This window comes from Loxodonta africana, chromosome 16 (genome assembly GCF_030014295.1).
Source record: "Loxodonta africana isolate mLoxAfr1 chromosome 16, mLoxAfr1.hap2, whole genome shotgun sequence".
Lineage (NCBI taxonomy): Eukaryota > Metazoa > Chordata > Mammalia > Proboscidea > Elephantidae > Loxodonta > Loxodonta africana.
In genome coordinates this window covers 71,514,076-71,536,223 of record NC_087357.1, presented here as the reverse complement: position 1 = coordinate 71,536,223, position 22,148 = coordinate 71,514,076, and the positions used below count along the sequence as shown (strand labels likewise).

The 22,148-nt window shown below is 43.5% G+C and overlaps 4 protein-coding genes across 10 annotated transcripts in view; 3 read left to right on the top strand and 1 right to left on the bottom strand.

Annotated features, from left to right (window-relative positions):
* The window catches only part of CFAP70 (cilia and flagella associated protein 70), a 146,800-nt gene extending 146,494 nt beyond the window's left edge, over window positions 1-306 (top strand). Inside the window, 1 exon segment of the mRNA XM_064269713.1 lies at window positions 98-306. Coding sequence (XP_064125783.1) covers window positions 98-178 — 81 coding nt within the window. The 3' untranslated portion in view covers window positions 179-306.
* A 1,481-nt stretch (window positions 307-1,787) lies between these two features.
* On the top strand, window positions 1,788-6,624 carry MRPS16 (mitochondrial ribosomal protein S16). Of its 2 annotated transcripts, XM_064269715.1 has the most exons (4): window positions 1,861-2,061; window positions 2,530-2,790; window positions 3,271-3,441; window positions 6,265-6,624. In XM_064269715.1, exons 1-3 carry the CDS (start codon window positions 2,049-2,051, stop codon window positions 3,402-3,404), a joined length of 408 nt encoding a protein of 135 aa, XP_064125785.1. In that variant the 5' UTR covers window positions 1,861-2,048; the 3' UTR covers window positions 3,405-3,441; window positions 6,265-6,624. The 2 variants fall into 2 exon arrangements, with proteins under 2 accessions (XP_010587528.1, XP_064125785.1); XM_010589226.2 differs by lacking the exon at window positions 6,265-6,624 and having other exon boundaries at window positions 1,788-2,061; window positions 3,271-3,514.
* Window positions 6,625-6,735: 111 nt separating this feature from the next.
* DNAJC9 (DnaJ heat shock protein family (Hsp40) member C9) lies at window positions 6,736-13,307 on the top strand. Of its 2 annotated transcripts, none has more exons than XM_064269714.1 (5): window positions 6,736-7,407; window positions 7,502-7,642; window positions 8,349-8,603; window positions 10,600-10,686; window positions 11,050-13,307. In XM_064269714.1, exons 1-5 carry the CDS (start codon window positions 6,754-6,756, stop codon window positions 11,167-11,169), a joined length of 1,257 nt encoding a protein of 418 aa, XP_064125784.1. In that variant the 5' UTR covers window positions 6,736-6,753; the 3' UTR covers window positions 11,170-13,307. The 2 variants fall into 2 exon arrangements, with proteins under 2 accessions (XP_064125784.1, XP_003408944.1); XM_003408896.4 differs by having other exon boundaries at window positions 7,106-7,340.
* FAM149B1 (family with sequence similarity 149 member B1) overlaps window positions 10,790-22,148 on the bottom strand; it is a 46,427-nt gene continuing 35,068 nt past the window's right edge. For 4 of the 5 annotated variants that reach the window (XM_003409060.4, XM_010589225.3, XM_023547069.2 and 1 more), the window contains 5 exons: window positions 18,895-19,119; window positions 17,322-17,445; window positions 16,953-17,078; window positions 14,752-14,824; window positions 10,790-13,571 (listed from right to left, as the gene is read on the bottom strand). In XM_003409060.4, the coding sequence (XP_003409108.2) occupies window positions 13,498-13,571; window positions 14,752-14,824; window positions 16,953-17,078; window positions 17,322-17,445; window positions 18,895-19,119 (622 nt within the window). In that variant the 3' untranslated portion in view covers window positions 10,790-13,497. The remainder of the gene's footprint in view (window positions 13,572-14,751; window positions 14,825-16,952; window positions 17,079-17,321; window positions 17,446-18,894; window positions 19,120-22,148) is intronic. The other variant, XM_023547067.2, reaches the window with a different exon arrangement.

Below are 22,148 nucleotides of genomic sequence, written 5' to 3'. Positions count from 1 at the left end.
GTGTTCTCTGCTGTGGCCCCACAAATAAGGGGTGTCCAAGGCCACATAGGTATGACAGGTATGACAGTTATGACATGTGTCTCTCTTCTCTATGCAGCTGAAATTGAAAGATGAGGCTCTGCTTGCAGAGATCCACATGGTACAGGAGATGGTTGGCTTTGGAAACCCGTCTTTCTGACATCCTTACGGCTGAGGAATTTTCTGTATGGGACTCTGAAAGCCCCTTTCCTTCCCAGAGAAATGAAGCCCTGGAAGTTTAACCACATAAAGCCTGAGGCTATAGGACAAAAGAATCCTCACCATAAACAGAGCCCTTTTTTTTTTTCATTATTATTGGTGATGTTTCTGGATGTTTTACTGGTTGACAGTAAACTGTATGACAATAAAAATGGATCTAAGAGATTAAAAATTCTTTAGTGTGGTTCTGGAGTCAAATAAAGTATACTGAATATGTCGTGAGGCCATTCATTATTAAGGTTTCTGATGAAAGTTATCAGGATCGCTCCTGGAGAAGGTCAACTGCTAAGGTCCCTGGCCCAGCTCACTAACCCAAATGTAGAACTGAAGGCATCATTTTCTAATGTGGGCCTAGAGGATGACTGCTGTGCTGGGTTACTGTATTAGGGCAAAGAATATATTGCGGCCAGACCCTTTAATTCAATGGTGAACAGGAAAGCTGAGCAAAGAGGTCCTTGCTGGAGGTGGAAGAGACTGCTCAAACCACTGATACCTTCACAGATCCAAACCACAAGGGATCCATGAAGAGTCTGTTACTCTACAATAAATAGGAAACTCCTTACAACTGAGGCCGTATCGTAGGGCTAGAGATGTCAAAGAAACCGTACTTTACCCCAGCCCTTCCTCCTAGGTCACAGCTCAGCAAAAGCAGGAATGATGGTTTTTTGTTTTTTTGTTTTTTTTTAAGTGTGATTGCCTCTATGGTAGGGGAGTAGAGGTGGGAGGGGGAGCACAAGAAGGAAGGTGAGAGACACATTAATAAACAGAAAAGGATAAAGTAAACTTGAGTCATTTACAGTCCTTCTAGTCTCGGCCCTTCCTGCTTCCTGTATGAAGTCTTCCTGAGACACACAGGAAGCCCTGGTGGCGTAGTGGTTAAGTGCTAAGGCTGCTAACCAGAAGGTAAGCAGTGTGAGTCCACCAGGTGCTCCTTGGAAACTCTACAGGGCAGTTCTACTCTGTCCTAATAAGGTCGCTATGAGTCGACTGCAAGGGGGTTGGTGTTTTGGTTTTGAGGCACTCAGAAGTATCAGGCTCGTCTTCTCTGCTCCGCCTGCACTGAGCACTGGCCGCCCCTAGTTACTGATTAATCATCGTCTTTCCAATGGACAGTGAGCTTCCTGGGGACAGAGACATCTTTGCGTTCTCATCACGGCGTCTCGCCAGAACAGGTGCTCAAAAAGTTTGCGGGATGGACGATTTCTAGAGCGCTTGGCATTAAGCCGTTCTCGATAGTCTTCCAACATGCCTCACTTAGCAAAGACAGGAGAGTAAGGGGCAAGAGCTCCTACACGTGCCCCACAACTGCTCGCGCAACAGGCAAGTTATAACGCCCCCGCCTCCCCCGCAGCTTAAGTATTAAGGTCCGTTGGGGTCACCTGTTGCATTATGGAAACTGTAGGCGGAGGAAGGAGCTCTGGTGGCTAAACGGTTAAGCATTCGGCTGCTAACCAAGATACTGGCAGTTCGACTCCACTAGGCCCTCTCGGAAAACTTTTGTGGCCGTCCTACTCTGTCCTAAAGGGTCGCTATGAGCCCCAATCGACAGAACAGTAACGAGTTCAGGCGGAAGTGCCGCGTTGTATTGTGGGAAGTGCAAGGGCGGAAGCGGAAAAGGCGGGGCGAGCGGCCAGTCCGCACTTGGAGCCGAGGCAATAGGCGTTGGGGTGTCGGGTCCTGAGTTCGGGGCTGCTGCGGTGCCGATCCTCACCGTCGAGGCTACGCGCCGCACGAATCTGGAGAGCGGGTCCGTACGGGCGCCGAGACGCTCCAAGGTGCCGCGACTGGCGTACAGGCAAGCCGAGTGCACCATGGTCCAGCTCAGTGAGTAACGGGGCCCCGCGAGACCTTCCTGCCAGTCCCGGGGCTCGGGGGCACGGGACTTGGAACAGCGCTCGCTCGCGTGGGCGCACTGGAGGAACTCGAACCTGAAACAGCACACTGCCTTACGTTTGTCCCGCCTCCCCGCCCAGTTGTCCCCATTTAATCGTCTCTCAAACCCTGTGAGGTAGCTGCCACTCGCCTTACAGAGCAGCTGAGGGTAGAGAAGAACAGGAGTTGGACAAGGTCACAGAGCTAATAAGTAGCAGGCCTGTGCTGAGGGGATTGGGGGCTGAGGAGGAGGTCGTTTCAGGCTATAGTGAATAAACGGTTTTTCTTAAGGGTGATGGTAGCTGAGCCAGAGTGAAAGAATTGAGAACAGTTCAATGGAGGAATGGGATCGTTTCCTCTATTCATTTGGTCCATTTTGTGCCCTGCAGTCTTGTGTCTTAATCAGTTATTTCTCTACAGCTACCTTCCTCTGTAAGGTCTACTATGGGGGCAACTTAACCATCCGCCTTACCCTGGGCGGCTGTGCCAACCGGCCTTTCTACCGCATCGTGGCTGCTCACAGCAAGTTTGCCAGGGATGGCCGTTTTGTGGAGCAGCTGGGCTGCTATGATCCACTGCCCAACAGCCATGGAGAGAAGATCGTTGGCCTCAACCTGGAGAGGATCCGGTATTGGATTGGCTGCGGGGCCCACCTCTCTAAGCCTGTGGAAAGGCTTCTGGGTAACTCAGCTCTTTCTCATTCTCATTGAGGGGATTTTAAATTAAAGTTGGTTCCAGAATGATGGGAATGATGAATGGTTTTCATTACCTGGAGGCTGCTCAGGACTGGAGGGGGAGCTGAAATTCGATCTAATGGCCATTTTGAATCTGGAGACCTCTGTGGACTCCCTCATGAGACTTTTTGGAAGGCTGGGATTTTTTGCTAAAAATGGGAATAGTGTGTCTCAAATGGCCATCTGTCAGTTTATCCCTTTTTCAAGTAAGGAAAATAGTGTTGGGAAGCAGACAACATACATTGTCTCCTTGTAGTTAAATGGGGTGCGGAGGAAAAGGTGGGGCAGAGCTTGGCAAGCGAGGAGCATGTTTAACACCCATGCTCTGGGTCTGGTCTCTGTTAGACCTCAGTTGTGTGAGGGAGAGTTCTCAGGGAAACATTGACTTGTACTGCATTACAGTGAGTGAAAATGCTGTTGCTTTTAGGTCTTGCTGGATTTTTCCCTCTGCATCCCATGATGATCACTAATGCTGAGAGACTGCGAAGGAAACGGGCACGAGAAGCCCTCTTAGCTTCTCAGAAGACAGATACAGAAGCTACAGAAACAGAAGCGAGCTGACTTTGGTGTGCACAACAATGGGAGCAACATCGCCAAGGTCCTCTTAAAACACTCATGCAGAGCTCTTAATTTTGTTAGATTCAGAGGTTAATAAACAGTTTTCAGCATCACCTATGCTCTTCTGGAGGCAGGAAAGGGTGGTGGGTCTCTCTAACCCTGGCCTGAGGTAGGTCCAGGGGGAGACTTGTTCTTGTCTCACATAGAGCTGTGTCTAGGTATTAATTTGCTTATTCAGCATTGGTCTTGGGAAAGACAGTGGCTGTCGGAAGGGTTGGACTTTGGGGTTGGGCCCTGAGTCTCTTGGACAACTTTATAATCAGCTATCTTCCAAGACTTACTTTCTTCAAAGCCCCCAACCAGCATGTCTGTGGCCTATCCCACCTAATTCTTAATCGTTTATGGTCATCCTACCAGCTCAAGAACACAGTTACCTTGCTCATTGTTTTTGTAATTTGAGATTTATATAGTCTTGCCTGACAGTTATCTCAGATTTAGAGGTAGATTGGTTATAAAATTGCTTTGGGCGCAATGATGGTCTACTTTTTAAGAATGAAAACTTGGCAGAAAGCTAACATTGTAAAGTGCCTGCATACATCCTTGGTCCTTTTTATTATACAGGGTTATTTGTGAGGATCATGAAGTATCATGAGAGTGTTGTTGTTGTGCTTAGGTGCTGTTGAGTCAGTTCCGACCCGTAGTGACCCTGTGTACAACAGAGTGAAACACTGTCCTATGCCATCCTTACAATCATTGTTATGTTTGAACATATTGTTGCAGCCACTGTGTCAATCCATCTCAACAAGGGTCTTTCCCTCCATGAGAAGCATGACGTCCTTCTCCAGGAACTAGTCCCCCCTGATAACATGTCCAGAGTACGTAAAACAAAGTCTCACCATCCTCTCTTCTAAGGAGCATTCTGGCTGTACTTCTTCCAAGACAGATTTTTTCTTTCTTCTGGAAGTCCATGGTATATTCAATATTCTTTGTCAACACGGGAATTCAAAGGCATCAATTCTTCGGTCTTGTTATTCATTGTCCAGCTTTTTCATGCATATGAGGCAGTTGAAAATACCATGGCTGGGGTCAGGCACACCTTAGTCCTCAAAGCGACCTCTTTGCTTTTTAACACGTTAAAAAGGTCTTTTGCAACAGATTTGCCCAGTGCAATATGTTATTTGATGTCTTGACTGCTGCTTCCATGGGTGTTGATTGTGCATCCAAGTAAAATGAAATCCTTGACGACTTCAATCTTTACTTTGTTTATCATGGTTTATATTGGTCCAATTCTGGGGATTATTGTTTTCTGTATGTTGAGGTGTAATGCATACTGAAGGCTGTGGTCTTTGATCTTGATCAATAGGTGCTTAAGTCCTCTTCATTTTCAGCAAGTAATGTGTCATCTGCATGTTGCAAGTTGTTAATGAGTCTTGTTCTGTTCTTGATGCCGCATTCTTCATATAGTTCAGCTTCTCAGATTATTTGCTCGCATGCAGATTGAATAAGTACGGGAAAGGATACAACCTGACGCATCCCTTTCCTGACTTTAAACCATGCAGTATCCCCTTGTTCTGTTTGAATGATCGCCTCTTGGTCTATGTACAGGTTCTGCATGAGCACAATTAAGTGTTCTGGAATTTCTGTTCTTCGTAATGTTATCCATAATTTGTTATGATCCACACAGTCAGGATGCCAGTAAAACACAGGTAAACATCTTTTTGGTATTCTCTGCTTTCAGCCAAGTTCCATCTGATATCAGTGGTGATGTCCTTTGTTTTATGTCCTCTTCTGAATCTGGCTTGAAGTGCTGGTAGTTTCCTGTTGATGTACTGCTGCAGCCATTTTTGAATGATATTCAGCAAAATCTATTTGCATGTAATATAACGATGGAAACCCTGGTGGCGTAGGGCTGCTAACCAAAAGGTCAGCAGTTCGAATCTGCCAGGTGCTCCTTGGAAACTCTACTGGCAGGTCTACTCTGTCCTATAGGATTGCTATGAGTCAGAATCGACTCGATGATGCTGGGTTTGGGTGGGATACATGGGGAAGCTGAGGCTCAGAGGTGGTAACTTGCCCAAAGTCACAAAAGTAATATCGGGCAGAGCTAAGATTCAGACCCCAATATACCTACCTGGTGAGCCCCTTCCAACATATTATCTGTAGTGGGGGAGCGGAAATGAAAGGGCTTTTCAAAAGTCTGCTTGATCAGTGATAGAGCTTAGATAGCATCATGGGTTTGGTAATATAAAATGAGTGCTGTGCCAAAAGATCCTGAGTATCACATTGTCCACATCAGAACCACAGGATTCTACAGCCACGAATGTGGACTACACGGTTTGAGTGCAGTTTTTAAATTCTGGCATGAGACTAGGATATAGAGCTTTACAGAGGAGGTTCCAAAGCCCAGTCAGTATATCAGCCTGTTTTACTCTTTTATATATTCTGAGAACAGTTACCAGCTGTCTCAAATCCTGGGGTCACTGAAGCTTCTTCAGGGTTGTAGCTGATAGCATCCACTTGTTTTAAGGAGCCTGAAACCAGGGCAGGCTTATAAGAAGTGCCGTTAGCGGGGTCTGGCCTTTGGTTTGGAAAAGATAAATGCTTTGAAAACCATGGCAACTGTGGGGTGTTTAGAAGATACTAATCTACCCTGGAGAGGGTGGAGCCCTTGGAGAAACTAATTGGTGGAGAAGAGGAGAATGTTATTCTGGAAAGTGCTGACCAGTGCGAGGGGTTCAGATGTATTATTTTGAGCTAGTGAATTTCTGCCAGCTCAGACGTTGACCCCGAACCCTGGTCTATCTGTCGGAAGATCTGTATACACACACTCCCTCTGTGAACTTGTCTCCTCTGATCCCTAAAGATTTCTCCAGCCCTAGCTTGCGTTGGAACTCCAGGCTTGAATTTCTCACCATGTCTTTGGTGATCGCACCAGCGTATCCTGCTAACACCTCAAGTCCGATCTGTGCAAACCCGGCTGTGTACTTTACAAAGCGTGGACAAGGGCCCCTGCTGCAGCAGCTGACGTTTTTATTAAGATGAGGGTTTGGGTCGTTCTGATCTATCCAACAATGTGGGAGGTGACTCCGGAGCTGCAAGGTGAGCAGGATGATTGTGTAATAAACATCAAACCCATAAACCTATCAGATAAATAGTTTTTAAAATACTGGTGTTTTGTGCTTTCTGTTTAATTTAGGCTTTTTGTTCCAGGGCTCAAGGGGAAGTACTCCAGCAGCCCCAACCCGTAGTTGGCAGCGGTACCTGGGCCTTCAGTTCTACAAACACGTCAGGATTGTCTTTGAAAAATCTGTTTAACCCTTAGGTTGAGCCACGTGAAACTGCCCAATGCTAAATGTTAGACTTCTGTGTTAAAAACTGGCAATTTCACAGCTTCAACCTCGTGAGACGTTCACGTTACGGAGTGAGCTCCCGCGCCGGACTCTGGAGGGAAGGCCGACGGCGAGCTTTCCCGGGTAGGGGGAGGGTGTGGCGGGCCCCGGGCTACAGCTGCTTCCGCTGCGGAAGGAGGTTCGAGCGGCCTCTCCGCGCCGGGCGGCAGACGGGGGATGCCGGCTCCGCCCCCGGCTCTGCCCCTTACCCCGCCCTCCAGATCGTTTCCGGCTGCCGTAAAGCGTGCCCCGCCCCGTCGCGCGCCTCCTGTGACGCAGGCGCCCTGGGCTTTTTGCGCGGGAAAAGGAAGCGGCCGCGGCTGCAGCTGAGGGCGCGGGGCCAGCCGCCTGCTGCGGTGCCGTGCCCGCCATGGGGCTGCTGGAGCTGTGCCAGGAGGTGTTCGGCACCGCCGACCTGTACCGGGTGCTGGGCGTCCGGCGCCAGGCTTCTGAGGGCGAGGTCCGACGCGGCTACCGCAGGGTGTCCCTGCAGGTGCACCCGGACCGGGTGGGAGAGGGCGACAAGGAGGACGCCACCCGCCGCTTCCAGGTGCGCGAGCGCCCACCCAAGGCGGACTCGCCGCCCAGTCTTCGGGCCACGCGGCCCTGCCCGGGGGGTACGCTGATGGCGACCTGGCGTTGTCGGTGGTTCCCGCGGCGCGGCTTCTGTGGGCGCTGCCGGGGTGACTGGAGGGTGCCCTTTTCCCGCAGATCCTCGGGAGAGTCTATTCGGTTCTGAGCGACAGAGAGCAGAGAGCAGTGTACGATGAGCAGGGGACGGTGGACGAGGACTCCGCCGCCCTCAGCCCAGACCGGGACTGGGAGACGTACTGGAGGTTGCTCTTCAAAAAGGTGGGGGCTCCGGAGGCTCCTTCGTGCCCTTTCTCTTCACTCAGTCAACAAACGTTTATCGGATGTATCTTAAGGCTCTGCATTTTGTGTGAATTCTGTACGAATGAGGAATTTGAGTTTGGCCCCCCCACCCCCAAAAAAGTGTGTATATTTATTGAATGGAAACTCTGATGGCGTAGTGGTTAAGTGGTACGGCTGCTAACCAAAGGGTCGGCAGTTCGAATCCTCCAGGCGCTCCTTGGAAACTCTGTGGGGCAGTTAGTTCTACCCTGTCCTATAGGGTCGCTATGAGTCGGAATCGACTCGACGGCATTGGGTTTGGGTTTTTTTTGGTATACTTATCGAAAAGGGCCTTTAATTTCCTGTTGCTGGAGTGTGACTGCTGCAATGAAAAGGGAAGATTTATTTTTTTACAGGATATACTTTATCTTAGATATTCAAGTGGATGGAAGTCCTAAATGTTTTTCTGTTTTCTCACCTTTGGAAACGTTATTTAAATTTTCTTGGTCACTAGTTCAGCAGTGTTCAAAGCTGGACTAGGGAGAACTCTGGAAAAGCTTAGGCATAGAAAACCTGGTTTCTTGCAAGTTTCGGCACAAGGAACATTTGGGGAGAAACGTTTCAACACCTAAATCATCTCTCGTTTTATTAGTGTACTTTTTATTTAAAATAAGGTTCTCAAGGCTTATCTCCTTTATCTGTTCAGATCTCTCTAGAGGATATTCAGGCTTTTGAAAAGACATACAAAGGTTCTGAAGAGGAGCTGGCTGATATTAAACAGGCCTACCTGGATTTCAAGGGCGACATGGATCAGATCATGGCGTCCGTGCTGTGTGTGGAATACACAGAGGAACCCAGAATACGGAACATCATCCAGCAAGCCATTGACACCGGAGAGGTCCCAGCCTATAAAGCCTTTGTCAAAGAATCGAAACAGAAGATGAATGCAAGGAAAAGGAGGGTACGATTTTAAATGCTAGTTATTATTTATATCTTGTTTCTGAAAAGAATTTGAGGATATTTACAATAATGGAAATATATACAAAGCCACTGAAATAAGATTAAGGGTTAACTTACTACATTGTTGTTATTGTTGATTCGAACTCATAATGACCCTTATGACAGAGTAGAACTGCCCCATAGGGTTTTCTTGGCTGTAATCTTTACAGAGCAGATCGCCATGTTTTTTCTCCTGTAGAGCGACTGGTGAGTTCGAACCACGGACCTTTCAGTTAGCAGCCAAGCACTTGACCATTGTGCTACCAGGGCTCTCTAACTTGTTGATTATTCTTATCTAATAAAATGAGCATAGCAACTCATCTACAGAAACTTTTTTTCCTACTATATTGTGCTCAAGATTTTACTGCATGGATTGTTTAGTATCATCTTAAAGTGACAGTGAAATGGTCTTCATTTGGGCTGATTCTTGTGGCTCTGCTGAGGCATTTCTCAGGAGGTACAGTAATGGAGTCCAGGTACGTAGGCTAGACAGTGGTTCTAAGTTGAAGGGAAGAAGGTGGCAGAGACTGTGTTTTGTTAAAATTGCAGGTTTCTGAGCCCAGGATACATATGTTTTTTTAAACAAAAGTTTATTCTGATGAAGGTATCTATCCAACCACACTTTTGAGAAACTCATTTTGTCAAAAATCAAGAATTGGGGTCTGTGTGTCCTTTACACCCAGTATTCCTGTGGAGTTGGTGTGGGTGGAGGGTGGTGGCAGAAGAAAGGTGCTTAAGGAGTGGTGGAGTTATGGGAGTGGATTCAAGGTAGCGAACATTTGTGCCTCTGGTCTTTTGGGAAAAGCACTGAAGTAATCATTGCTTCCACCTGGTTTTGGCAGCAAGCGCTCCATGGCGAGCAGACAATTTAAAATTTTAGATCTTTAGTGGGTACCTGAGGTGCATTTATTTTGTGTGGGCGAATATGGGGAAAAGGTCAGCAGCTTTTAGATACAAGATACACATGAGGTGAAGCTCACATTTTGTGGGGGGTGAACATTTTAAGGGCTGCCTGAGTTGCCTAGATAAAAGGTGCTGCCATTTGTATGTTGGGGATCAATGGGGAGAAATGGAATGTGTATCAAGATCATCATTTTGGCTCAAAGGGTAATCTGCTTAGACTCGAGCTGTCTTAAGCTAGTAATCAGTTTCTTGGGTGAAACTGAACCCAGCTGTATTCAGTCAGGGGATACTAGTTTGAGGAACTTGCCTCTACAGTTTGAGAGGAAAAGGGCATAGCTTTTACTCTCCAGGGAACTTGGGATGTGGGATTTAGGAGATACTTTGAATATAAGGATCATAAGTAAAAGGTGGAATCTGTCTGTCTTTATTGGATGGCAGTGGGTTTGGTTTGGTTTAATAGATCATCATTCCCAGTGTTAACAGTATTGACTGCTACTCAGAAAATTCGTAAGAGTTTGGGCCTCTTATATTTGTTGCCCTGAAGAGCAGACTTACTAACTTTCGCAAGGTGTTCCTGTGGTATTTTGGAAACAATTACCCTAGGATTGTTTGGGGAGAAATTCTGTAAACCAAGGTTGCTTCCGAGGCTGCCACCAGTCACACGTGTAAACTGAGCTCACAGGACGAATCTGAAGTGCCTGTGTGCTGGCCACACTTCCGAGGGCATCTTTGGTGAAGTGGCCTTTCCTAGCAATCCTGGCATTTTGTTTTCCTTTTTATCACCATGTGGTTTATGAGCACTGATGTCCTAATGGATCCCCTAGCAAGTGAAAATGGGAAAAGCTCAGATTTAGAAATGCTAATTAGAATCAGTGGACTTGATCTCAGCCATGTTGCCTTTTAGTGAACATTTATGTAAGTTGATTCTTTTTATCTGTTCATGTAACTCCCAAATTGAATGGATTTTCACTCTGATCATAGGTTTGCTTTTGGGAAACTGTGTTATTAAGCATTTTTTAGGTTGCCGTGGAGTCTCACATGAGTTTCTGTTTCAGGCTCAGGAGGAGGCTAAAGAAGCAGAAAGAAGCAGGAAGGAGTTGGGGCTCAGTGAAGGGGTGGATAATTTGAAAGTGGCCATCCAGGTAAACTTGGCGTGTTGTCTGTGAAGGCTGCCGCCAGCTCCTTCATGTTCTGATTCCCATTGCTCCTGTTTTCTTTGGAGTATAAGTGTAGCGTTGTGGATTGTTTGTTTTTTTTTTTTCCTTTTTTTTATAAGATCAGTTCACATACTATATATTCACCTTTTAAAGTGTACTATTCATTGGATTTTCATAAATTCACAAAGTTGTACAACCATCACCACTAATTCTGGAACATTCTCATTACCCAAAAAGAAACCCTGTACCCATTACCAGTCACTCCCCATGATCCCCTCATTCCAGCCCCTGGCCACCACTTTGTGGATAGTGCTGTTTTGAAACCTTGTGCTTTAACTTTCCAAACAGAGCAGACAAAAGGATCGGCAAAAGGAAATGGACAATTTTCTGGCTCAGATGGAAGCAAAATACTGCAAACCTTCCAAAGGAGGAGGGAAAAAGACATCTCTCAAGAAAGAAAAGAAGTAATGGAATTTTTTTCTTCAAAGGCGTTTTATAGACAAGTTGCAGTCAAGATTTGAAGACACCAGTCAACCCAAGAGAACTTGTCTTTCCAGCCTAAATTGCTCAGATCAACTATGTAAACCAAGCAGAATCTCTCAGCCTGATCTTAGTATTTCCTGGAAACCACTCGACATTCTGTGAGGTCCTCACTTAAAGGAATTTGGTGGTGGTGGTTGGAGGGGTCGGGGAGGGCGGTAAACTTCCTGATGGTATACTTGCTTCTTTGGCTCTTGTCTAAGCGGAACTGTGTCTAGGATGTGGCTCTGTCCAGAGTGAGCTGCAGAGTACTCAGTGATGTACACGTCCATTAGAACAGGGACTCTGCCTAGAACTCCTTCAGCACCTGCCAGACAGCTGCCTTCCAGTACCTGCCAGCTTGCTTTCAGGCGTAGTGACCTTGAACAGACCTGCCCTCCTTTTTGTTTTACTCGGTTAGGTTCTATCTGCTGTACTTGAAGTATAGGAGTAACATGTGTTTGAATTACTTGAAGCATTTTTAAAGACATATATGATTAAATAAACAAGTAAAAATGACTATTGTTCTGGGGCTTTAAAAATTATCCCAGTGATGATTTAAAATACGATGTGGAAGAAAGCTGGATGGTGTTCAGGTTAGAGAAGAGGGAAGGAAAGTAGCCTCATGCAGCCTTACAGCAGACACCCCGGTTTCAGGAGCATAAAGAGACGTGAGTTGTAGTCCCGCCTCTACCTGCCAAACGTCTGTGGGCAGGTCACTGAGCTCGCCTCCCCTGGTTTCCTCATCTACAAAGGGCGGAGGGAGGTGGGGTACATGACTTCTTAGAGGCCCCTTCTGACTCTTCACTTTGAAGGCTAGCCATCTTAACCCAGCGGTTTGTCGTAATGCTTATACTTACGGTGTTGGTTTGCGAGAATAGTACAGCTTCTCACTTAAATTGAGTTGGTATGTATTCATTAGAGTATATAAAAACAATTTTGGGGGACTGTCCAACTTTAAATCTCCAACTTGTAGATTAACCTATTCAATACCATATGCATAAAACAAGCCTTAATACCAAGCTTTATATATCATAATTTATCTGAGGTAAGCACATGACACATTTTCAGTTTCTAATTACAAAAAGGTTAAAAAATACTCTTTAATTCTATTAAAAATATAATTGAATGCAATCTGAAGCATCTGTCTTTGTGTGATAGCATTAGAACATTGTAGTAAAATAAAGTTACCCCAGTTTATGATCACTTGAATTATCCACTCTGAAGATAAACAGTAAGATCTAAAACTGATATGATAATCAGAATTAATATTCAATGAAATTAAATGGTGTGTAAATTTAAGCCATAGTTAAAATCACTGCTGCGTTAATGAGTGCCCTCAGTAAATGGTCCGTGGTGACATCAGAATACCAAAGCTCTTGACTTCTGCTCTTACATCAAAAGCCATTTACCATGGGATATATTTATACTGGACTAATTGCCAGGGTTTCTTAAATTTTTAAGGAATTGCACCTTGGTGGCTCATTAACAGCAAGAGTCTACAAAGTATTTTTAAATTGACTTTCCTAGTGCTTGCAGGCGGAAATTTGGCAAGATGAGTTTAATATTTGGAAAAAATAAGACTAGCAAGGTACTTTAAGTAGAAAATAAGCATAACCTAATATCAAGCAAGAAATGTGAGGCTGAGCTAGCCTATCTGAAAAATACATAAAATGTTCATTTACACTTATCCTCAACACTTTTGTCTTTGGTTACCCCTTCCATATCTATCTGCCTCTAGGATTGGAGAGCTAGAGAAAGCTTTAGAAATGACGTCTGTTTGATGAGTGGCTCAGATTGACAGCACTAGGTCCTAAAAATAACTTATACAATTAAAACAGAAAATACAAGCAGAAGTGTTCTGAAGCCAGTGATAACTAATGTTACCAGTCATTTGCTGTTTTGTGTGTATGTGCAGTCTCATAGAATCCTGTAATAATTGAACTGATCATTGTTAACAGACAACATGAGCTGCGATTTGAGGGTAATTTTTCATTGTTATATCTTTGGGTACAAACTTTCCTGTCCGGTGAAATAGGTTAACTTTTACTGAAGGAAAAAAAAAAAAAAAGTAACTGGAGATAGAAGCAATACCCATGTAATCTTTGGCAGATACTCTGTTGTGTTTTTCTCAGTCAGCCAACCAAAGTAACTCTTCATGAAGATGGTTTCAGGTGGTTTTTGTCTATAAAGTCTGCATGAGGAGATGACAGCACTGGTCCATTAACTCTTCAGATGTGTTTCCCGCAGCCTGATACCAGGCTCTTCTCATTTGCCCTATAGTCCTTGCCTGGTTCTAGAGACCGGTCCACCTCTGCTTTGAGATTTTGTAGACCCATGTAACTGAGGACCTATCATGAAAGAGTAACATCAGTAGACATTCCAGATTTGGTAATAATTCTCAAAATCTTATCTAAAGGCTTTTTTGCTCCAATTATCAGTTGGACTTTAATTTTAGAGACTGGAACAAAGTAGTGTATGTTGACCGAAAAAAACCCAAAACCAAACCCATTGCTAGTGGATTCCATCTCATAGCAACCCTATAAGGACAGAGTAGAACTGCCCCATAGGGTTTTCAAGCCTTTATTCTTAAGATATGTAAACAGTAATCTAGGTTGGAGAAGAGCCCACTAATTAAAAAGGTTTATTTCGTTTAGATATTATTTAACGAGTGATACCATGTATTCACACCTGACCGTTCTCCTGGCTGAATGTAATAACCATAGCTTAGGGGCCGGATTGCTTCCCCAAGAGGAGCGAGCCGAGAAGCAGCATCACCTGAAAGCATTCAGAGACTACTAACGGTGCTGCTAGGCACTGAGCTGAGAGTCCCCCTGGACTATACAGATGCTTGAGGCAGAACAGGTTTTCCTGTACCTGCTGACTCATCTTCTGAACAGTGAACATTTCAGCTGCCCAGTATGCGTACATCTCACCTACTGCATGACGAGAACGGCCTTGCTGGTGGAGAGAAGGCCAGCACAGGGGGAATTCAGACATCCCTAAATTTTCCCCTAACCATCCTATGTTAATAGAATCTATAGAGTAAAATCTAGAGATCAAAAAGGAGTTAATGAGCCAGGAGCTGACTCTGAGCACATACTGACGATTTAGAATTTCCTTTACGTTTGCCTAACAAGTTAACTAATCGAAGCACTATAATCTGTACAACGTGTATTCTGCTGACATAATAAAAGCCATGCCATGTTCTCGAAGAGAATTTTGAATGTTATAAAAGTGACTTCTCTGGCTTAGTTATTTAGATTAAAAAACAAAAAGTACTGTCTACTTACTTTGCTAGAATTGTGAGAAGTTAATCTATACAGCAGGAGAAAACTGAAATTTTGGAACTTTTTGACTGAGCAGTAGACCTGTCTTTTAGTTAAACCCATCTTCCAAAATGAATTTGAGATGGTTTACAGAGATATAGAAAAAGGAAATAGGAAATCAGGAGGAAGGGAAAATAAATATTGAAAAAAAGACAAAGCTAGGGTCTTAGCATATCGGAACAGCAGTGAAGTGTCGCCGCACCTGCTGATCCCCTGCCAGGGCGGGCCTGATGAGGACACTCAATGGCACATGAACGATGACACTGTGTATCCGGCTGAAAGGGGAAAGATGAGACTTCTTAACAATGTGACTTCTTTCAAAGGGTAGCATAATACCTCAGTATGTTTACAAAGGAGAACGTTGAAGTCAGACGATAATGTAAAAAGAAAGCATCATCTGCCAACCTGAGTGACAAGTTGGCTTGAATGCTCTGTGCTGAATTCAGTAGAAATTCCCAAGCCAGAGGCCCAGAAAGCCATTAACTTGTAAAAATAGCAAATTCTACAACTTTATTAATATACCTTTAAAAAAAAAAAACTCAGCATTTATAAATAATCCACATGCTTTAATATTACAGTTAGCTTCCAAGAGTTTTATCTAATTTCTCTTTATTGCCTGACAACTGATTAACAGAATTGGCCTTTTCAGCAATATTGGAACACCTGTGACCTTACCATCTTATTTTAGATGTCATTTTCATTCACTCTGTTACCTTTATGAAGCTCAAACATTTCAAAATTACCTCAAGGAATTTAAAGATACGACTAAAATATTAAAATATGAATATCCAAGAGCGAGCTGCTAGGACTTCTCAAGTAATAGTTCCCTGTCAGAGCGCTGCAATCAATAGATTTCAGGAATTGGGAAGGAATCTTAAAACATTTTCTGGGCAAGTCCCCATATCCTAGACCCGGAGTCAGCACACTTATTTTCTGTGAAGGGCCGGACAGGCACTGTGGGCCACACAGTTACTGCTGCATCTACTCAGTGCTGCTGTAGTGCAGGGGCAGCCACAGACAGTACAGAAACGAATGAGTGGCTGTGTCCAGTAACAGTCACAAAAACAAACGTGCCTATTTCCCAATAAAACTTTACTCATAAAAACAGGCACAATTATCTGGATGGCCAGTGAGCTGTAGTTTGCTAACTCTTCCTAGGTAAGAACACCAAGGAGCAGGTGCTAGTCCAGCAGTGCCAGGCCCAGGATTCAGACCTCAGGCTCTTAATTACAAAACCACTTAATTACAATGATCATTAATTACTTTGAATAGCTCCCTTTTTACGATACCAAAGTGGGAGAGAAATGGCTAAAAAGTAATTTTTACTTTTGTTACTGTTAAAAACATCTGAAAAAGAAAAAGCTTTGTAATGTTTGTCTCTGTTCAGTTTTATTCTGAAGGCAACCAAAAGTTGTTTTTGGTAGCAAAGAATTCAGCCTATAGAATATGCTCATCAAACACTGCTTAACAAATATTCTGGATTAAATTATGAGAAAACAAATTCAACAGAGGCTCTCACACTTCCTGGGGGTCCATAGTGAATAAGAGTCATTAATGCTCGTTTCCCCTTTGCCCTTGTTTTGGGCGCATCACCCCCTAGATGAAGCCTTGAGGTCCCCTGACTTATGTTCTCACTGCTTCTCTCATGGAGGAAAGGTCGTATGGTGCTTTAGGCTGGTACAGTTCAAGGGTCATGAGTTGGGGTGAGGTGGCTGCAAACTCCACCATCCTGGAGAATGGTGCAGGATGTGGGGTCCTGGTTCCTGGCACTAAGTGTGGCCCCAGTCACTTCCCCAAACCTATTACCACAAAGCAGATGAGGTGGTGCTGAGCTCCTGCCTTCAGAGAGGCAAGGTCAGTGCCTGATCCCCATCCTCCCATCCAGGTTTTCTCTAATGCTTAGAAGTAAAAGGGCTCATAATTGCACAGTAAATGGGAGGCGATATCAGCACTCCAGACTCGAGTGAACAGAAATCAAAGTCCAATCTCACTAATCCACCAGTCCAAATCATGATCTGATACCACGTTTGGTACAATTCCGTAAGAGCTGGGCTGGAGAGTGAAGTTGTGCTTATCTGATATGTACCGGAGTTTAACATTATTTTGCTTATGCTCAGAAAATAGGTATCTAAACTTCAAATTGTTTAGAATTTATAATTTATGTATAAGGCATTTTACCAACATGTTAAAAGAATTCCTAGTACTTCAGTGAGTTGCAGGGACCAGTTAGAATTTTAACAAAATGTGTCTGCAACACTTTTTATCATCAGAAACTCAGTTTTTATTCTTGGAGCTTATTAGGCCACTATGTAAAGCCTTAAGAGTCTGCCAAACTTTTTTTTTTTTTTTTTGCCCATTTCTTTTCTCAACTATCAAGACCTTAGAGGAAGTATGTCACTCTACCAGAAATGACTGAGTTGTGTTGGGCCTGGAGAAAAAGTCAGGTAAAAGGAGCCTCTCCTGGGGCTGCTGATGGTTCGGCTCATCTACCGCTGCGCTTCGGGCTCGACTGGAATCGCTATGGGGTTTCTGCAGAGGAGACAAAAGTTACAGACAGAAAGAGTTGAACTATTTGTGGTGGGATCAGTGCATGTCCTACATCAGCCCTGGCAGGCATGGTAACTGCAAGCCAAGCTCCATTGTCCTAAACTAGAGCTTAGTTTCTACTTTTGACAAAATCCAGTATGAATCTGGCCAGAGCTGAAATCCCGCAGAATTACTGCCATGGGTTTTATAACAAGCACATGGAAGGGCAATGTGAAAGAAACATACCATCTGCCTTTGTGGCCCCACTGCACTCAGGTGTTCCACCTCAGCTGAGCCAATAGGTGGCAGCAGATTATTTCGGCTCAGGGGCATTGGTGACGGAGAAGAGAGCGAGTCAGCTGCCCCTGGGCTGCAGATCCCACCGGCGAACACCAAGATACAAAAGCATCAAGTTAGAACAAGACAAGCAACCCGATCAGAATGCAGATAAGTGAAGCAGATGAGTTTAACGTCATGAACAGAAAGCTTTAAGCTGCCTATACTTTTAAGTAAATAAATCTCAAAAAAGGATTTCTGAAAATTACTTTTTTTTGTTTTATTACAGTATTTTTGGACTTTTTTGAAGCTTTATGCTAGGCACACAGCAGACATTGGCCCTCCTGTCACACAATGGGAATGGTGCTGTACTTTTCTGATAATTATGGATTTGTAAATTTACATCTGATAGAATTTCTCCACAGTTCTGGACCTTCTAGCTTTCCCTCTCACTAATACCTATGATACCCAGGTAAGTACCTTAACTTTCATTTCCTTCCATAGGATTTGGAGATGCTTGCAGTATTACTTATACCCAGGACAGTAAGTGAAAACAATACTTTCATGCCCCAGCAGTAACAAAGCAATTTATTTTTAAACTCTGGGGGAAAAAAAGTGTCAGAAGGATGAGAGATTATATATCAAGATCACCCATCCCAAGTGTAAGGGCAGATGGTCTAAGTAGGTGCAGCTGCAGCCCTGTCAACAATCTAGTGAGCAGGCGAGAACACTGGTGGCCCGACAAGACTTTGGGCAGGTGGCTTTGGGCATCCCTTTTGGTGAGTCTACTGGAATAAACTCTAACAAGAAACTGAAAAATCAAAATCAAGAAATAACACAATGGGAGAGAAGCATAGCGAAGCAGGTTTAACTTAGAAGCTGAATTCAAAACACAATTGTGGCTTTACTATCTCATATCCTTGAGCATAGATTCTAGACATCAATTATCCTAAGATGTTTTATGAATCAACAGCTAGTGAAATAATTTCATTTTAAAAAATGGCTTCTAGATATTTTGTGGACAATCAGGCTCAGTGTTGAGTGAGTTAAGTGTGGGAAAAGTGAATGTGTTATTTCCTAAGAAACACTAACGGATCTTTTTCTTGGTATAAAAGCAACTAAGGTTTATAAAGTTTTCACTGCCAGTGGAATAAGCAAATCTCAATGGCATAGAAAAACATCTGAGGAGAATTTACTGTTATTTTGGGATAAATTTCACTAAACATGTTCCTACTAAGCAAAATGTTTAATAAAGTACATGTAACTTATTCGTTTGGTAAATCCAACTGTAGTATTTCAGCAAACATTTGTAGAAATATAAATCTTTAGTTAAATCAAAAGAAAGACCCAATAACTGTGTTTCATTAAAAATTTAACCCCATTTTTTTTCTGTATTAGATCCAAACTAATGTGCAATGTATCATAAGAATATTTAATGATAGTTTCCAGGCATAGATTCCTATTTTATATTTTAATTCTTTATGTAAACTTCCCCTTCATTAGTTTTATCATAGTTTCCAGAAATTCTGCTTTTGAAACCTACACTCGGGCTCCTCTGAGGAGCTCTTCCACAGGTCTTGGCGTTCCAGCGCGTGAATGGCTTGTGCTGATGGGATGAAGGGTACGTGGTGGGGGGTTTCGTCTCCTGATGGACTGCACTGTATATGACAGAGATGACGTACTAAGCTCCGGGGCTCGATTTGGCCAATTTCGGGTTGAAAGGATGGTACTGGACCCAGGCCTCATAAGTAGCTTGTCATCAAGATCTCTAGTGGCCAAATCAGAAACCCACAATGTAATAAACATCACTACGTACAGGGAAACATGCCTCACATTGTATAAAACCTTGAACTCTACAATAAATTTAAGGAGAAAAAAGCAAAAATAAAACCTTTCAATAAGTAGCCTAGTCTCCTAAGAAAATCTAGCTCAGGCATGAGAATCTGTTCTTAAAAGCAAGACATTGTTTCAACGATAAACGTAAGTTAACTTACTAGAATGGAGATTTGGGAAAGCAAGTCCCTTATTCATCTGCCACCACAGCCAAATCTTCAACCACCAAGTACACTGTACACTGAAGGGTACCTACCCCTCAGTGCTTCCCAAGAGTTCACCACAGGGACTGAGATTTCTACCATATTTGAGACATTCTTTGGAGCTGAAGGAACATCACCAGACTTAGCTGAAAGGCAAATACTGCTGCTTGGCAGCAGCTGGGGTACCAGTGGGCTCCCACTGACAAGATTCAAATGCTGAGCTAACTGGAGCCTGCAGGCGTAGGAGTTCGGATCCAGGTTCCTTGGAAAGCTGGAAGCAGGCAGAGGGTTCAGAGCCTTTCAGAGCAGTGGGACCAGAGTCGATCTGCATTTGCATCGACTGTGAAACAGAGGTTACCCTTTTCCATCAGTTTGATAGATAAAATGCCACGTCAAAACAGTTCAGTAACTTAAACACTACACTACAGATTCAGGATTTCTTCTTTTGTTTCTTATTTTTAAGGCAGGTGAGAGGAAGTTTGAGTCTATTATACGACATCCAAGAGACAATATATACACAATGAAATGGAAGGGGAAGTTGAAAGAGAAAAGCGGCTAAGCTCTGTCACTTGCTCCTGTGGGTTCTGGCAAGTTCTTCAACTTTTCAGGCCACTTTGGTGGCCTCTAGTCTATGAGATCAGCTAACACCGACTGAAAAGGTCAGATAATAAGCCTAGGGGGGCAATGAGTTTGTGTCACCGGGGGAAGAACAACACCAAAAAGGGTCAGAATGGCTGCACAGCTTGAAGAGTGTCATCAGCGTCCCTGAGTTGGACACGTAAAAACTGCTGAGTTGAAGCATGTTTTGCTGCGTATATTTTCAACAACAACAACAAAAAGTCAAGAAAATAAAAAGGGAAAAAAAGAAAAAAGATTACAACCTAGAAAACCCTATTGGGAAGTTCTACTCTACCTATATGAGGTCACTATGAGTCAAAAACTGACTCAATGGCACCTAACAACAAGTGTGTGCATGTGTGTGTAAAGGCTCAAACATCATTCAGATCTGTTTTTTTCTGCTTGATCTTTCAGTTGCTAAGTGGAATGTACTAAAATCTCCAACTGCAAAAAAAAAAAACCCTGTGTTTAGAGAATTCTGAAGGAAAATAGGGTGAAACTTGGAGTATTACTCACAAGAAAGAAATCTTTCTGGTCTTCCGCCCTTCCGAAGCATTCATCTTCACAGATTCTCATTCACTAATATCTTTTCTTTACATGCCGTAACTGAACTTTCTAATTACTAAAGGCTTAGGCCTCAGCTGCCCTATGCTCATCTTCATTTCGTGAGCATCTCATTCATAATTTCTGGATTCAATTATTCTTTCTAGCGAGGGGACTTCAGATCAACCTCCAAACCTGACCTCTCCACATTTCCAACAAGATGGTCCATCACTATAAACTCTTCCCAGACTAAACTCATCTTTATCCCCAAACAAACCGCCCACAAGCATGAAATCTCAGAGCTAACTTTCTCTACTTCCACAGAATTTAAAACAAATTTTTTTTTTTTTAAACAATATCACCTGAAATAGTTCATTGCTTTTTATCCTTTGCTACAACTTGAGTGAAGACCCTTGGCAGCTCATGAACTCTCCCATTAGTCTCCTTACCTCAGTCTCCTGCTCCAATCTAATCCATATTCTCCTGCTGCAAAATCTACCCTCACATTTCTAACTTATATATGTGCTCTAATTAATATATATGCTCCTCAACTTAAGCTCATGCACTGCTGGTGGGAGTACAAGATGATACAACTGCTTTGGAAAACAGTTATGTGTGGCAGTTTCTTGTAAATGTAAACATACACCTATCCTATGACTCGACAATTCTACTTTTAGGTTTTGACCAGAAAGGAGTGAGGCCACAGGCCACAGAAGGAATTATGTAGGAATATTTACGGTGACTTTATTTGTAATAGCCCTAACCTGGAAATAACCCAAAAGTCCACTGGCAGCAGGATGGGTAGATGAATTGTGGTATATTCTTACACTGGAATACTACTTAGCAGTAAAAGAGAATGGACCACTGTTGTAAGGATGGATCTCAAAAACAGTGAGCAAAAGACGCCTGACACAGAAGCCACGAAATCCACGAAGATGCAAATCAGAACAATGGTTGCCTATGGGGGATAGGGGATCAACTGGAAGGGGCATGAGAGAACTTTCTGGGGTGATGGAAATGTTCTATACCTTCATTAGTGAGGTAAGTTACACGGGGTATATACATTTATCGAACTCATCAAATTATACACTTAAAATCTGCATTTCACTAGATATAAATTTTATCACAATTTAAAAAAAAAACCTCTAAAATAAAATCTTAATTCTCAAAAATTTCCAATTGCTCAAATCTCCAGAAATTCTTAATCTGGCATTCAAAAGCCCCCACAAGCTGGTCCCAACCTTTTTTGGTCTCAAATTCTGTCTCATTAATTATACCATGGCCTACTTTAATTCTAAAACATATCAATGATCTTTAGTCAGAAGCATTGGCATTCTGACCTATCCCCTTCTAGCCTACTAGGGCAAAAAGGATCTGCCTTCTCTCCTAAGTATTGTGTCTTCTCCCATCTCCAAACATTTTCCCACACCTTTCCTCCTACCTAGAAAGGCCTGACTGTTTTTCTCCGCTTATTAAAACCCCCGGAATTCAAAGAGAATTTAAAAACCTATACTTCCACAGCACAATGCCTCATGTCTTTGGGGCCGCCATAACATTCACCCTGGATACCACTCACTTGACATTCACTCACAGAAATGCC

Coding starts and splice junctions, on each gene's coding strand:
- MRPS16 (XM_064269715.1), top strand. Junction 2,791..3,270: donor GCCTGTGGAAAGGCTTCTGG/GTAACTCAGCTC, acceptor TGTTGCTTTTAG/GTCTTGCTGGATTTTTCCCT.
- DNAJC9 (XM_064269714.1), top strand. CDS start 6,754: ATGTTAGACTTCTGTGTTAAAAACTGGCAATTTCACAGCTTCAACCTC. Junction 7,408..7,501: donor CACGCGGCCCTGCCCGGGGG/GTACGCTGATGG, acceptor CTTTTCCCGCAG/ATCCTCGGGAGAGTCTATTC. Junction 8,604..10,599: donor TGAATGCAAGGAAAAGGAGG/GTACGATTTTAA, acceptor TTTCTGTTTCAG/GCTCAGGAGGAGGCTAAAGA.